Below are 16,435 nucleotides of genomic sequence, written 5' to 3'. Positions count from 1 at the left end.
GGGAGACGCGAAGCTAGTGCCCCCCGCAGCAAACCAAGGAGATGCAGAGCAGCTTTTCTCAGCAGACACCTCAGCTTGAGAATAAAGGACTGAGGGAAGTGAGGTGTGGGAGAATAAAACTGAGCTCTGGAGAAATGTTTGGCTAGAGTTTCCCCTACATTATGTACCAGTTCTGACTTACATACAAATTCAACTTAAGAACAAACCTCCAGTCCCTATCTTGTACGTAACCCGGGGACTGCCTGTATCATGGAAATTCCAAACTGGAAGGAACCTTGATAGGTCATCTTGTCTAGTCCTCTGCATTGAGGTGGGACTAAGTATTATTTAGACCATCCCTAGCAGGTGTTTGTCTAACCTGTTCCTAAAAACCTCCAGTGAGTGAGCTTCCACAGCCCTTCATAGGTAACTTATTCTAGACTTTAACTACCTTTTCTGTTAGAAAGGTTTTTTTTTATTTGTTTGTTTTTTTTTAATGTCTAACTTTATCCTGCTTTGCTACCACTTCTTGTCCTGACCTCAGCGGTTAAGGCAACAATTTATCACCCCTCTCTTTATATCAGCCTTTTACATACTTACAGATTTGTTACCATATCCCCCTTAGTCTTCTTTTTTCCAGACCAAACATCTCTCCTCTTTTTTGGCTCTTCTCTGGACTTTCTCCAACTTCTCCACGTTTTTTCCTAAGTGTGGTGCCTAGAATTGGACACTTTCTCAGCTGAAGCCTTATCAATTGCTGAGAAGGGTGGAATAATTATTTCTCCTGTCTTTCTTACAAGATTCTTGCTAATACATCCTAGGATGGTCTTTCTTTCTTTCTTTCTTTCTTTCTTTCTTTCTTTCTTTCTTTCTTTCTTTCTTTCTTTCTTTCTTTCTTTCTTTCTTTCTTTCTTTCTTTCTTTCTTTCTTTCTTTCTTTCTTTCTTTCTTTCTTTCTTTCTTTCTTTCTACAATAGTATTATATTGTTGATTCATGTTAAAAACCAAAAATATTGACTTTTAAAGAAATGAGGCTTTGGCAGCAAGTATCGAAACTGTGACCTGAACAAGTAAGGCTATGTCTACGCTATGGGGTCTGCCACATCCAGAGAACACGTCTGTTCTTCGGCTTTTTTTTTGCGGAAGAGCAGATACACTCTTCCAGAAGCCCTGTGTTCCTGCTTCCATGAGGAAGAAGGGCTATTCCGAAAGAGGAGGCTTTTCTGAAATTTGGCCCAGTATAGACAGGCCAAATTTCAGAAAAGCCTCTTCAGAAAAGAACGATTAGAAAAAGAGCAGAGCGCAATTTGTGTACTTTTTTCCAGTAGATTATTGTAGTCTAGACATAGCCTAAGAGTGGGAGACAAAAGAATGAAAGGAATGAAGTCCAGTGCAACAGAAATAGAAATATTTAAAATGAATGTAACCAATGGGATGGAGTTGGGCTGAAGTGGAATACCTATCCCCTTTGGTCCTAAGAATGAATATCCATTCTTTCTCTCAGCTGATCGTCCACAGGTGGATTATTCAAAACCTGAGTACAGACTGAACCTCTCTAGTCCGGGACTCTCTGGTCCAGCAACTTCTATGGTCCAGCATCATTTGGAGACCCTGTGGGTGCTTAGGGGTTGGAGGACTCGAGGGGAAAACCAGCGCAGAAGGACCACAGATGTTGCTGGACTAGAGAGCAAGGCTGGGAGCAGAGCCCTGGTGCCAGAGGCTGGAACTAGGGGCCATTGCCCAACTGGGGCCAGTGGCAGGGAGCTGAGCCATCCAGGGCCGGCAACAGGTTGCTAGGCAGCCAGGAACAGAGCCCCAGGATCGGGGGCAGAAAGGGCCAGAGACCAGGAGCTATGGACCAGGAGCCAGGCCCAGTGGCCAGGGCTGGTATGTGAGGGCTAGTGGCTGGAGCAGAGCCAGAGACTGGAGACCGGTAGAGCAGAGGAGCCAGCACTGACCTTCCCTGGTTTGGGACCAGTCAGGTCCAACCTAGATCTAGATCTCTTGAGCAGGGCCAAAACCAAGTGGTCTCAGGTTTCCACTTAGGGAGTCAAACTGAACTGAAACCTCACCCTGACATGGGTTCAGAGAGCGATTTTTCAGTGTCCTGGAACGGCAAACTTTGGAGTTTTATTAAACCCAAACTGAAATGAAATCCGAATAACAGGTTCAAAAATCAGGTGGGAGGGGTCTTTTGGGGATGCTGCAAAAGGGTTTATTTCTGTTCCAACCCTAGAGAGAGGGGAACAGAGACTGCATTTCCTGGGAAGTCATTTGACTAAATGGGCAGAGAGGAAGAGAACGGTTCTGGGATTGGTAGTCCTCCCAACACTTTTCTCCCTTCTTTGTCTCTTCTCTGCTCTCACTTCTCCCCAGTGTTTGTTCCTGCTATGCAAGTCAGGGTAGAGTTGGCATTTTTCTGGGCTGAAATTCATTTTCACTTTCGTAGGCAAACATGATTGTTTGTGTATGCAAATAACTTGTTGAAAAATAAATAATTTTTCTACCAGGAAGGAAATATTTCTCTCTGTATTCTTTATAGGAATTATAATGCAAACATAAGAGCATCTACAAGCAATGTCTCTGAACTGGTTAAAAGTGGTTGGACTGGTTACCTTACAAGTTAGTGCTTAAGCTGTAACAGAACCGGAGCGTTAATAAATATTGATTAAATTCAAACTGGAATTGGACCAAGGTTTGACTCCCTGTTTCCAATTGTGAGATGCAAATGCAGTTTAATGAGGTCAAAGTTTTTGCAGAGGGATGTTTTTCTTATGTACAGTTGTTTGGCAAAAAAACAAACATTGGTTTGGTCTTAACTACAGAGGTAGATTGACGTAAGCCATAAGAGGTATAGCGAGTAAGTCTATGTAATTAGGTCGATGAAGTATCAGCGTAAACACTGTTGCTTATATTGATGGTCTCATCCTTTTAGAAACCATCCCACCATACCCCACGCTGGCAGTTAAATCAGTGCAAATGCTTCTGGAGAGGACTTGCACTGCCATCATGAGGATGTGTAAAACCGAGTCAATTATTATAGTTGCTGTACATCAATATAACTTTAAAAATTAATCTGATCTTGAAAACTCTTAAGACTGCGTCTACATTGGCAAGATTTTGCGCAAATATATTTAACGCAAGAGTTTTTGTGTTAAAGTATTTGCGCAAGAGAGCGTCTACATTGGCATGTGCCTTTGGACAAGAGCATTCGTGCCAGGGTAGATGCTCTCTTGCGCAAGAAAGCTCCGATGGCCATTTTAGCCATCGGGCTTTCTTGCGCAAGAAATTCATGTTGCCTGTCTACACTGGCCTCTTGCGCAAGAACAGTTGCGCAAGAGGGCTTATTCCTGAGCGGCAAGCACTGATTTCACACATTAGAACGTCAGTGTTCTTGCGCAAGAACTCCCCGCCAATGTAGACACAGCCTTAGTCTTCTGCACAAATGTGGGAAAGAAGAGATTTCAGTTTTTTCAGCTGCTGCATGAGGAAAACTTCTGTTCCACCCAGATAATTGCTTTTTGAAGAAATATTTGGCATTTTCTCCTAATGCTAAAAGTTCATCTCCTAGTTCAAAACCACTGTCCACTGTTTAATGTTCAAGAGACACTTGTGTCATGGATTAGCCTAAATAATCTCCTCCTCAAACAGGGATAAATGATCTTCATGGCTACCAGAAATTTCATTCAAACTTTGACTTTGGTAGCTTATCATTATAGTCACAAAATACTTCTGAAGATCTTTCTCTGGAACTAATTAACAAATATATATATAGCTGCAACTGAAATTTGAATGAGAACAAATAAACCTCTGTTGTAATTGAATCATGGGTGCCACTTTTTTAAAACTCACAATGCTTTGCCTTTTCCAAAGCAGTTGCCCCATATACAATGCTCTCAAACAACCAGCCAGAGGGAACTGTTTTATATCTCATCATTATCTGACCTAACCAGCAAATAGTTCGGTAATAAGCAGCCACATTAACTATATCACCTGAAAAGAGAATGTGGAGCTACCAAGTCCTTATCCTGATTCTGACACTGTGATCTTGATCAGAGGGGTAGCTGTGTTAGTCTGTAACTGAAATAACTTAAAAAAACAATGAATTGTTCTGCGGCACCTTAGAGACTAACAAAAAATGTAGATAGTATCGTGAGCTTTCGTGGGCACATGTGGCCACGAAAGCTCATGATCTTGATCTGTTTACCTCAGTTTTTTCATCTGTATAATGGCAGTATACATGGGCGGTGAGTGACTCCATGGCTTGGGGAGGGGGGAAGCCCCCCAGCCCCACCCACCTGAGTCCATCCACACTGTGGCCTGCTAGCCCCTTCCCAGCCTCCTCCTCCTGCAATGTGGCTGATGGCCCTTGCCCCCTTCCTACCACAGGATAACACCTCCCCAACCTTCTCCAGCCCTGGAGCTCTGAAGAGACAGTCTCTTGTGGCCCCGGAGCTCCAGAGAGCAAGCAGGCGACACATCCCTGGAGCTCCGGAGAGCTGGCAGGTGGTGTAGCCCCAACCTGCCCCAGCCCCAGAGTTCCAGAGAACCAACGGGTGGCGGGGCCCCAGCCGGCCCCAGAGCGTGGAGCTCCGGAGAGCCCCCAGCAGGTATGGCACGGGGCTGGACATGGGCGGGGCCAGATGAGGCAGTTTAGGAAAGCAGTGTCTTCCCCCTGCCTAGGATACCCACCACCTGTGGTGATACAAATATTTTCTGACTATCTAAACCAGATACAGCACAATGATAGATGAGCATTTAGTAATTAATTAAAGTCGGGGGGGAATGGATATTGAAAGTCCTGCCTATTGTCTTTAAATATCTATTATGCTGAATACCACAGTAAAGCTTTCCTTGGCCCTATTATGTAAGCCACACATTCATGCTTGCCTACTTAATCTATGCTTTCATGTAAAAAACTGAGAGATGATGAAAGGTCATTTCAAGTGTTGTTGCCCTATATGCCCTGTTCTGGCAATGTCTGGATCCTGACACTTTAAGTATTTAATACCTAAAGCTAAGGTGAGGGGGAGGGGGTTTTCATAAACATTCAGTTTTGGCCTAACTGTGCTCCCACTTTTCATCTTCAAATTGCACATATTTACGACTGACCAATGGTCTTCCCCATGCATGCTGATGCTCTACCCATCTGCTTCTTGAGGGCTGAGGACCAGGCAGCTCTAACGCAACCAGATCTTGCAAATGGGGCCATTGAGACAAAGTGAAGTTAAGAAACCTGTCCAAGATTACAAAGGGCCTCAGTGTCAGAGCTGGGAATAAAATGTGTGTGTTCCTGACCCCAGTGGAGTTAAGTTCAACTTGCAGATCTCTTGGTCCTCTGGTTCCCAAAGTGGCTAGGGTGCGTTGTACAGGGAAATTAACAAAGTAAGAACTCCCATGTATATGGCTATTCTTTAGCTCTCTGCTGAAGCACATAATGTCTCTCTCCTTGTTTTCGTTGGTTCAAGCCCTTAGATGACACCTCTACTAACAAACTTTCCTAAGTAAATTGACTGGGTCATCTGTCCTTTGAATAAACAACAAGAATTTCCCAAATCCTCCATTTGGAACTTCACCTTGTTCAAGTTTCCAGAGCTTATTTGTATGTAGTGTGGCTAGCACAATCAGGGAACGTCTATACTACAGTGAAAGGTTGGAAAAAGATATGCAAATTGTGAACTTCAATTTGCATATCTTTTTCCGCTTTTTTTGCGAAAGGGGCTTTTCCAACCTTCGGCCCATCTACACGGGCCAAATGTCAGGGGACATTTGCTCTTTCAGAACATCCCTTCTTCTTCGTAGAATGAGGTTTACGGGGAAGCCGAAAAAAAGCAGATGCATTCCTTGGATGTGGCAGAGCTTTTCCGGGACACCTGGTATCCCAGAAAAGCTCTGCAGTGTAGACATAACCTCGGTGTCAAATTCTGTATCCATATAAGTAGGTGGTAAAGCATGTAGCCTTTGAGTCCAGTCTGCTGACAACCGATGGAACCTTTCAATAGCAAAAGAGAGAAACCATCAGCCCTGTTTAATCCTGCTTACCGCTGTTCTGGTGACAGAAAACACTGTATGTATATGGCAAACATTCTAGAACAAACATTCCGTGAGTGCATGACTTATTTCAATGGACCCACCTTGTTAGAGAAGTAGGGAAAGAACAGGTTTCTTTAATAAAAGAATTGCAAGGTGACTTTGCTGTTTTCTGGGGACCTGCCTTGTAAATAAATCCAAGTGCACACTGCAAAGCCACTTGTCACAGACTCTTTCCCTGACAGGTTCCCACCATGCCCCTGTTTGAGGATGGATTTATCTTTCAGGCTGAAATTAGTATGGACTTTCCAGCTGATTACACCAGAGAGTGTACCCACTGGATTAATTTACTTTTAAAATACGGGAATGCCCTCGGTGCTCAGGTGTGATTCAGACACACGCCTATTTGTTCCAGCTAATGAAAACTAACACATTCTCCTTTAATGTGGCTTGAAGAAGCCATGAGTGAACTCTCTTAAATTGTATAGTGAGAGAGGATGGTCTCAACATAAGATTTATTTACAACTCATCAGGGAAGAAATAACAGAAGAATGTAAGTGAAAGGAACCAATGAGGAGTTGTTTGGCTTTACGCAGTTCTTACTTTTGAAGAAATAATCCAAAGTATACACAGAGTAAAACATAAGGGTTAGGCCACCTTGAGACCACTTTCTTTTTATTTTTTAGTAGTTCATGTTTAACACAGTAATATGCTGTATTTGCTCCCTTTTTTTCGTCTGTTGTTGCCCGATTTCATACTTCTGGTTCCAAATGAGGTGCATGGTTAACTGCACAGTTTGTAATTGTGATGTTTATAACTCTGCCATTCTGCTGTTAATAATGGTGAGTTCTAAATTAGCTGTTTCCAATCAAGAAAGAGATCTTGGAATTAAGCATGGCTAGTTCTCTGAAAACTTCAGTTCAAAGTGCAGTGGCTGTCAAAAATGTTAACAGAATGCTAGGAAGAATTATGAAAGTTATATTGTAAGCCCTCTCCTTGAGTACTTTATCCAGTTTTGATTTCTTCCTCTTGAAAAGGATATAGTGGAACTGGAAAAGATTCAGAGAAGGGAAAAAAATGATCAAAAGTATGAAATGGCTTATGTAGGAGGAGAAATTGAAAAGATTTGGACTGTTCAGTTTAGAAAAGAGGTAATTTAAGGCCGGTTATGATAGCGGTCTATAAAATCATGAGTGGCGTGGGAAATGTGAATAGAAAAGTGTTTTTTACCCTTTCCCAAAAAGCCAAAACCAGGGTCATCTGATAAAATTAATAGGAAGCAGGTTTAATATAAATGAGGAAGTATTTTTACATAGTGTATAATTAACCTTTGGAACTCATTGCCATGGGGAAGCTGTGAAGGCTAGGACTATAGCAGAGTTTAAAGAGAAGCTAGATAATTTCATGAAGGTTAGGTCCATAAAAGGCTATTAGCCAGAGGATAAAATGGTGTCCTTGGCCTCTGTTTGTCAGAGGCTGGAGAGAGATGGCAGGAGACAAATCGCTTGATCATTGGCTTCGGTCCACCCTCTCTGGGGCACCTGGTGCTGGCCACTGTTGGCAGACAGGATACTGGGCTAGAAGGACCTTTGGTCTGACCAAGTACGGCCGTTCTTAAGTTCTTATGGGGGTTGTAATGGCCAAATGTACTAGACAAATTCAGGAAAATAGGTCTATCAGCTCTGGTCTACACTAGGGAGTTATTTTGAAATAACTCCCCTTATTCTGAAATAATAACTGAAGCATCCACACTATCAAACCCATTATTTCAAAATAAGGTACTGGTTGTTTTGAAATAATAACTCCTGCTTTACACGACTAATAACATTTATTTTGAAATATAGTGGTAGTGTGGACACATCACTGCTACTATTTCGAAATAACTACTCCCCAGAGACATTCACAATAGTTACTCCCCAGTGCTTCCTGGGGCTCTAAGTCAAGGTAGCATGTTTACATGAAGGGAGCCTGCTTCGGACTAATTTCAAGGCTTTCCTATAGAGCTGATAAACTCTTTGTAAACTATGATCCAGAAAAGAGTCAAGCTTTTCAAAGCTTCATCTTATGGTTAACCATTTATAGATAGTCAGGCAACATGTTTATTAGACTCTAATTTATGCCTTTTAAAAGCACCCTACTCTTGTTTGTCTTTGGCAGTTACTAGGAAACCAGCAGACAGAGAATTTCACTGCAAGCAGTATGCAAATGCATACAGTTCATCTGGAATGACTTTATCTAGCACATTGATGCAGTCATCTCTTTAAATAGTACAACAATTCTTTAAAAAAATCTACATTGTGAATATTAAATAAAGCCCCTGACGCACCCAATGTTGCTGCAGAGATCCAGTGCTTGATTCTCTCTCTACCATGCAGTGACTTTTTATTCTATTTTTAGGTCTTTCCTAAAAGAAAGAGAGAGAGAAGTGGAGAGAGCTAAAGGTTTCTTTATAATGAGTTAGTCTTCTAAATGGATTAAAAAAATGATTTTTCAAAAATTTGATTTGTGGGGACATGTTTCAAAACTTGAGTTCAACTTCTACTCTCAAAAGTCCACCAAAAGAAACTTGGCATAATTCTGCTGACTTTATGAAGTTAGTCTAGATGTACAAAAATGTTAAGTAAGAACAGTCCATGGATCTTGGCCTGTAAAGTGTGTCCAGAAAAAAAAAAACATATTCGTGTGTGGGCCTAGATGTGCAAACCCCCACAATTGTGAGTACAAAGTGTGTGAGTATGCATTATAGGAGGAGTTTGCATATGTAAGCACCATTTTGCTCATACAAATATAGGGTTTGTACATGCATTTAGCCATGTACATGATGTGTGTGTGCACTTTTCCCAGGCCATAATATCAGTTCAGTCTTCATGGAAAAATTAAGCCTTAGCCTCAGATGGCAAATGTGATGCTGTCCAGTATGAACTAAACAGGGACCACCCAACTCCTTTCAAATAGGCGACCAAGCAGCTATCAAATGCTAACAACTTTTAGCTAACAGTGACGGATCTTAGGTTAATTTTAACTTGTCCTTTGAGACTCATAATTTATATTAATTAGACTTAGTAGCCCATGATGTGGACCTGTCTTTAATGATTGTCTCCAGGAACTATCCATATGCTGTCTTCATTATTTCTTTCTAATTTTACTATAATTTGCAACGTTAAAAAGCTTGTAAAACACCAAGGTGAATTTGCGTCTGGATAGCACAGCCGTTGAAAGGAAGACCAGTATAACCAGAAACAGCTGTATTTCTTGCAATTTGGTAAGTAAAGCAAGTCACTCTGTATTCTTAAAGCACTTCTTGGGCTAAATATCACACTCAGTGCTCTGTGTGTAACCCATGCACCTACTGGGTGAAGTTCACTGTCCCATGTAGTGGCACTTACACAGAGAAAGACTGAGTTTACTCTACAGTCTTAGCTGAGTGCCAGCTGGCTTTTAGCTCCAGTGGTCCCAGGTTTGGTTCTGCCTGTCAGCATTACTTGTGAATGTCCCTTTGAAGTCCAGCAGAGTTGCACATGTATATCTTGAGACAACAGTTGGCGCTGAAACCTGGCACAGAGTCCATAGCTCAAGTCTAAATCTATGGGCAATCAGGAAAAGATGCTTGGAATCCTTTATAAACAATTACTGCCAGATTCTGCAGTAATTATTCAAAAGAGTGGCATACCTCTAGTCTAAGAAAGGGTGTTTTATACTATCACTGCAATGCAATGATATTTCGACTGAGGCTTGTGAGTGGCAAGTGGCTCTTTAATGCGTCTCCTGCAATTCTTTGCAGCACATGATATGAAAACACCGTGTGATTTAATTATTAACCGATCAGGATGGTTTTTATTGTATTATTTACAACTTGCAGTCGATAAAATAGGAATACTTGGTTAGTTGTTTTGCTGAGAGAATAATATATATACATTAAATATTTCCCCATTATACAGTTTAAATCTGAATATATAGCACTATAGTGAATGAAACAATACATTTGCTCACCGGTGGGTCTTTTGGGTTGTGTTGATTTGCTAGTTTTGTTCCTGAACCACTAACATCTGAGTGTCATTTCTCTAGCACATCTCTATAAGAAAGGGATGGAATTTGAACTCCAGCATGGAGCCAGTGATGAATTGCCCTATAGCCACTATCACAGGCACTGAACGAGATTAGAAGAGCTAGCTCATTACTTCCCATCTACTGTGGCCAAATCATCCACACCACGGGTGGTGGGCGAAGGTAGGGCTGGGGGAGACAAGCCCCTAGTCCTGCCCCAGCCCTGTCCATTTTGCCCCAACTCCCACCCTCCACAGGAGCTAAGTGCCCCCTCCCCAGCTGTGGAGCAAAAGGAGGGCGGGCAATGCACCGTCTCAGCCCCCCCCCAGACCCAGAGCGTGGGGAGGGTATGCCCTCGAGGGCAGCAACACTCCACCCCCAATACACCTACAGTAGGTATTCTGGGAGGGGGAGTATGGGTTGGGTGGTTTGGGAAGGCAATGACTTCCCCCAGCTCTTATACTCGCCACCCAGGATCCACACGGTGTGTAGAAGATCAAGTGGCTCCGTTCCCAATTCCCAGCCTCTGCTCTGTTGAGCTCTGCTGAACTCCATTGCAGTGTTGTTGGTTTTTTTTTTTTTTTTTAAGAGAGCTTTTTATTAATGCCAGCACTAGCAAACAAGATACACGGTAACCTAATTCAGGAACACCTATTGTATGGACCTTGGCTGGGGGAATAGCAGTGAAGCTTCGTGCTCTGCTAGAGGTTTTGAAATAGAAGTGGCAGATATAGTTAGAAGGGCCAAGAACCAAATATAGGATGGCACCACAGGCACTGCAGCATTAAAGGTGGCATGAGAGTACAGCATAGCTGTCATGGCTTGTCCAATATATCAGAAGAGGTAATAAACCTAGAAACAGCGAACACTTTCGGCACCGAAGCAGAAGTCAGAAGAGATGTGCATAGTTTCCAAGGGTGTCTGATCAGGTGTGAGGAAAGAGCTCTTTGATTCAAATGCCAGTTTGCCACTGGCACTTTAGCACAGCAGGATCTGGTATATTGGGCATTTGCTACAGCGACATCTTGGGCCATGCCCCAGTTCCCTTAGCCACAGCAATAAAGCTATTCAGGGGAGCCAAGAGCTACACTGGGTCCCTGGGCAATGTGGCTGTGTCTAGACTGGCCAGTTTTTCCGGAAAATCAGCCGCTTTTCCGGAAAAACTTGCCAGCTGTCTACACTGGCCGCTTGAAAGAAATCAGTGCTTCTTGCGGAAATACTTTGCTGTTCCGGTTCGGGCAAAAGTCTTTTTCCGCAAAACGTTTGCGCAAAAGGGCCAGTGTAAACAGCTCAGCTTTGTTTTCCGCAAAAAAAGCCCCGATGGCGAAAATGGCAATCGGGGCTTTTTTGCAGAAAAGCGCGTCTAGATTGGCACAGACGCTTTTCCGCAAAAAGTGCTTTTGCCAATCTAGATGCTCTGTTCCGAAAATGCTTTTAACGGAAAACTTTTCCGTTAAAAGCATTTCCGGAAAATCATGCCAGTCTAGACGTGTGTGTGGGATGGATCCTGATTTGTGGAATGGATGGAGCCTCAGGCAGAAGGGGCGGTGCAGGCAGCCCTCAGCACCTCCTGGAGCGTGCCACGCCAGTCCCCCCAGCCCTTAGTGCTGCCTGGAGCACACTGTGCGGCACTCTGGTGGCAATTTAAAGGGACCAGGACCCTTTAGAATTGCCAGAGCCTGGAGCAGCTGCTCCCTTTGGCCCTCCCCCCACATTGGCAAGTCAGAAGCTATAACATATCAGGAGTTGCTCAGAGAGAGCTGGTCATCCACATGTTGGGTCTCAAACCTGGGTCTTCAGGAGCAGCCATGGTCCTACCCTTTATCTAGCAGCCTGTTGATGCTGGCTTACCTAGGACCCATGAAACTTAGCCCCAGTTTGAGGCTCCACCCTTGCAGCCCTATTGGTCGAGTGCGGAGAAGCTGGTTGGCCGGCTGGCCCTAGGTAAGCCATCAGCAGAAAGAGGCAGCTCTCTGAACAACTGGGCTCCACCCTGTTCTGGTTTGTGTGTTGTGGGCTTCTTGCTCCCGCTGCTTGATTTCCAGGTGTGATTCCTGGCATCTGAGCTGTGGATTCTGACCTCCAGTTTGTCCTCTGACCCAGACCTCCTGGCGTAGGTGCCGACGCCACCCACCAACCGCCAGCTCCCCCTGTCGATTAACTCCTCTTCTGACTGCCACGATTAGCTGTTCTGCAGCACACAGGAGGCATTGGGGGAGAGAGCAAGGAGTGCGGACAGAGCCCTCAGGGGAGGGGGTGGAATTGGGCCAGGAAGAGGAGGGCCACGGGCAAGAAGAGGCAGAGCAGGGGTGGGGCTTTGGGGGAAGGTGTGTAGTGGCATCAGGGCCTGGGGCTGAGTGGGGGTTAAGCACCCCTGGGAAAAGGAGGAAGATGGCACCTCTGCCTCCTGGTATCCAGACCCAGCTAACTCCAGTCTTGTGACTGCAGACGCTCACTCTGACTACTAGGTCTGGTTGCTCAAGCCCTGAGTATGATGACATGGGTTTATTTGGGAGAAAAATCTAGTTATGCTTTGTTAACAACCTGAGTGACAGTCCCAGTATAGTTTGTATTTTATTTCCACAGATATTGGTGCACCCCCTTATAAACCATGTCTTTACTGGTGAAATGTGGCAAAAAGAGTCCCAATATTGCTCGCGCTAGTTCAGCCCTACTAGTGTTCTCAGCCTTAGGCCCACACAACCGTCTGTCCTGAGCAACACCACAGATTTCCCAGAACAACGAGGTGTAGATGGGCCACCATCATTTCAAGCATTGTGATCTAATCACTGCAGAGAAGGTGAAATTAGATCTTCCCCTTTTTTTGAAGTAGTGATTCTGGGAAATCTGTACAGTTGCACAGTACAGACTGGCAGCGGTCCGGTTGTGTGGCTCAGGGTTATTCTAGAGGTTCTGTTTCGTTTTGTTGTTTAATAAGCCAGAGATGGCAACACAAGGTCAAATCAACACACAGGCAGCCAGCAGCATATGTACTCTAGGTTAGGGGTATGTCTTCATTGGGACGGAAGGAAAAGGTGGTCTTTACTGTAGGATATCGAACACCTGTTTGCAGTATCTCTGCTCTGGTCTACACTAATTCCCCTTATTTCAAAATAAAAAGCAAAGCGTCCACATTACCAAGCTCGTTATTTTGAAATACGGGACTGATTATTTTGAAATAATAACTCCTGCTTTCCACAAGGAATAGTGCTTATTTAGAAATAGTTATTTCGAAATAGCGGTAGTGCGCCACTGCTGCCATTTCAAAATAACTAATCCCCAGAATCATTCAAAGTAATTACTCCTCAGTGCTTCCTGGGGGCTCTAAGTTGAGGTAGTGTGTCCACATTACCAGAGCCTGCTTTGGGCTAATTTAGAGGCTTCCCTGTAGTGTGCACACACTATTTCAAAACAGTTATTTCAGGAGTTATTATTTTAAAATACGTTATTTTGAAATAATTTCCTAGTGTAGACATGCCCTCTGAAAAAACAGAAAAAGGCAAGATCAGCCCTGGCTGGTGAAAGGGGTAAGTTAATTCCACAAGTGCCTTTTCTTCATTGAAGCCATGTTTACATTACAAACGTATGTTGATGTGATTGTTTCCATGTGCCATGAGGGAAAAAATATAATTTGTTCCCCTTCTTATTTTATAACAAGGAAACAAAACAGAATTTAAACGAGTCTGACCTAGGAAAATAAAGTTCTCTGTCTTAGTGCCTGCTAATACGTAAGAACTAAAACTTCAGAGGGAATCTATTTCCTCTGCCCCCCCCCCCCCCCCACTTCACACCAGAACAACCTCCAGGTGACCCAGCTAGATCTAAAATTGATGGAAATAATGAAGGTGTATTTTAAACAGCAGAGAAAATAAAACGGAATTGGAGAATATAGTACCCCAAGGAGGTTCTTGGCCCTTCTAACTATATCTGCCACGTCTAGTGTTAAAGAGTGAGGGTAGGCTATTGGTACCATAAATTATTTGTGGATAATCCTGAGGTGGTGATATAAAAGGAGCAGATATTTTGCATGTTATAACATTGATAACTGTTATAATACGCTCTCTCTTTTTCTCTCACTTTTTCTTTTAGCCACATAATAAATGAACTTATAGAAACAGAGCGGGTTTATGTAGAAGAACTTCAAAGTATAATAGAGGTAAGGTGAATGCTTCTGTACCAACGTTCAATATTTATCTTGTGAGTTATTTATGACTAACTCCCATTCCTTGTTTATACGTCACAGGTTTTCCATTATAAGACACATCAGCCAAAAAGGTGAAGAATTAAGGCAATTCTACATATTTTACTTTCATGAGTTAGGTGAAGGGGGCAATCACAGTGCCCTGTTCAAGTTCTACCCCCAAAACTAGGGAGAAGAATGTTTCTCATTGAGGCTACGTCTAGACTGCAGAGTTTTTGTGCGAAAACTCGCGGAGCATCCACACTGCAAGCCCATTTTTGCGCTAGTAAATTTACAGTAAATCAGAATCAGAGAGGGAGTTTGCACAATAGTTATTTCTCTTTCTATGAGAAATAAGCTTTTTTGCACAAGAGTTCTTGTGCAAAAACCTGTGTGTGGACAGGAAACAGGGCAGTTTTGTGCAAAAAACAGCCTTTCCAAAGAAGCACAGGTGCTGTGGTGGCCATTCTGTTAATGGCAATCAGAGCTTTCTTGCGAGAGAGCGTTCATGCAGTCTGGACGCTGTCTTGTGCAAAAGCACATTGCTTTTCCAACGTGCTTTTGCAGTGTGGATGCGCTCTTGCACAAGAAGTTTTTGCAGAAGATCTTCTGCAAAAAGCTTCTTGCGCAAGAAGCCTGCAGTCTAGACATAGCCAAAGGAATCAGCAGTGAAGTAGTTAACAATATTAGCTTGGAAACATCATAATCGGGCTTCAAAGTCTACATCCTGGTTTTAGAGTCCAGTGCCTGAAGGAAGTGTGATTATCACTTCTGATCTTCCACAGAGCTAAACTTGGCAGAATTTCATTTTTTAAATTAATTTTGATGGATAATATTGGTGCTTTATTTTTAAGAATTGTTTAGATTTGTATCTATTTAAATGTTCACAGTTATATTAAATTATGTGGTTCAGGCAGTTATTTAATGACAGTTGACTGTGACATTAAAAAAATAATGTCTTATAAAACATAAACTGTCACTATCATATCAAAATATACAAAGTACATTCCTTAAATCAACAAATTGTACATTAAAAAAAAATTTCATTTGGTGGTCTGTTTGTACCAAGCCCAATTCAAAAGTCTAACTCTCTGGATTTTGAGTCTAATAAATTCTCAAGCAACATTTTTCTTACTTTGCATATCTGTACATTTTGATTATTATTAATGGATTTTTTTGGGGTCTCTGGATTGTGAAGTCAATGTTTACTGATAAAAAATCAAATCCTCACAACCCTATGTATATAAAACATAGGCTATAGAGCTTTCCCAAAATAATTCCTGGTGAATTACAGCTTCTCATTTAAAAACTGTCTTTATTGAGATAAACTGGGGTGATTCACATCTCTCTTAGGACAAACACTAAACATAATTTGCACCCAGCTTTAGAAAATGAGCTTTGTGCAGAGGATCTAAGTATGGATGAAGGGGAATGGGATGGAAATCTTGCCCCCAATCCAGTATCTAAGCACAAAGCAGCTGTATAGCCATTCTGGTGCTAATACATGACATGGATCCCAGCTATTATTAAAGCCTCTGTGTGGGGCTTGGGTCAATGTGTTATCTGCTTAGACGAAGCACACGAGATCTTTTATAGGGGAAAAGGAAGTACGGCGCATTTATTGAGATGCTTTTCAATCACTCACACACACAAATACCATGCATACACAGTCCCGCCAGATGATGTCATACTTACCAGTCCAGATTCTGTATCAGTCTAGTGGCCAGCTAGATTGAACACAGAGGGAGAGCAGGGCCTTTGTTGGTCGATCGATCCGATGCTCCTCTGGAGTTGGTGGCAAGACAAACCCAAAGTTCCATAGCAAGGCACCCTGCTTTTATAATCCTCTCCTCTATGGATTTCACTGTGTCAGTCTGTGACCGGTTACTCTTATCTTGTTGATGTTAATCATTCCCAAAACATCTCAAAAGGCTCATTCTGTCCTGGATTGTTCATCAGTTGTTTTTAGAGATGCCTTCACCTTTAGAGCCTTCAATCTGCCAATCTGATCAATTCTTGACCGTGGGTACGCACTGATGGGTTCTCTGACGCCAATACGTCTCTTAGCTGTCAGTCTTTTACAGTTTGTCTTCACCCCACATTCTCCCCCTTCTCTCTTGACCATCTGGCTCTAACGATGACCATCATACCGTATCTCATTCATACAAACAGTCTTTCATAGAGTTACAAACAGCAAAGTTTT

At 42.8% G+C, this 16,435-nt stretch overlaps 1 protein-coding gene across 6 annotated transcripts in view; it reads left to right on the top strand.

Annotated features, from left to right (window-relative positions):
- The window catches only part of MCF2L2 (MCF.2 cell line derived transforming sequence-like 2), a 316,634-nt gene that overhangs the window by 224,017 nt on the left and 76,182 nt on the right, over window positions 1-16,435 (top strand). For all 6 annotated transcript variants that reach the window (XM_075938056.1, XM_075938058.1, XM_075938055.1 and 3 more), the window contains exon 16: window positions 14,142-14,208. In XM_075938056.1, coding sequence (XP_075794171.1) covers window positions 14,142-14,208 — 67 coding nt within the window. The remainder of the gene's footprint in view (window positions 1-14,141; window positions 14,209-16,435) is intronic.

The sequence above is a fragment of the Pelodiscus sinensis genome, chromosome 10 (genome assembly GCF_049634645.1).
Source record: "Pelodiscus sinensis isolate JC-2024 chromosome 10, ASM4963464v1, whole genome shotgun sequence".
Lineage (NCBI taxonomy): Eukaryota > Metazoa > Chordata > Testudines > Trionychidae > Pelodiscus > Pelodiscus sinensis.
Note: the sequence above shows the minus strand (reverse complement) of the source record. Positions and strands in the feature narration are given on the sequence as shown.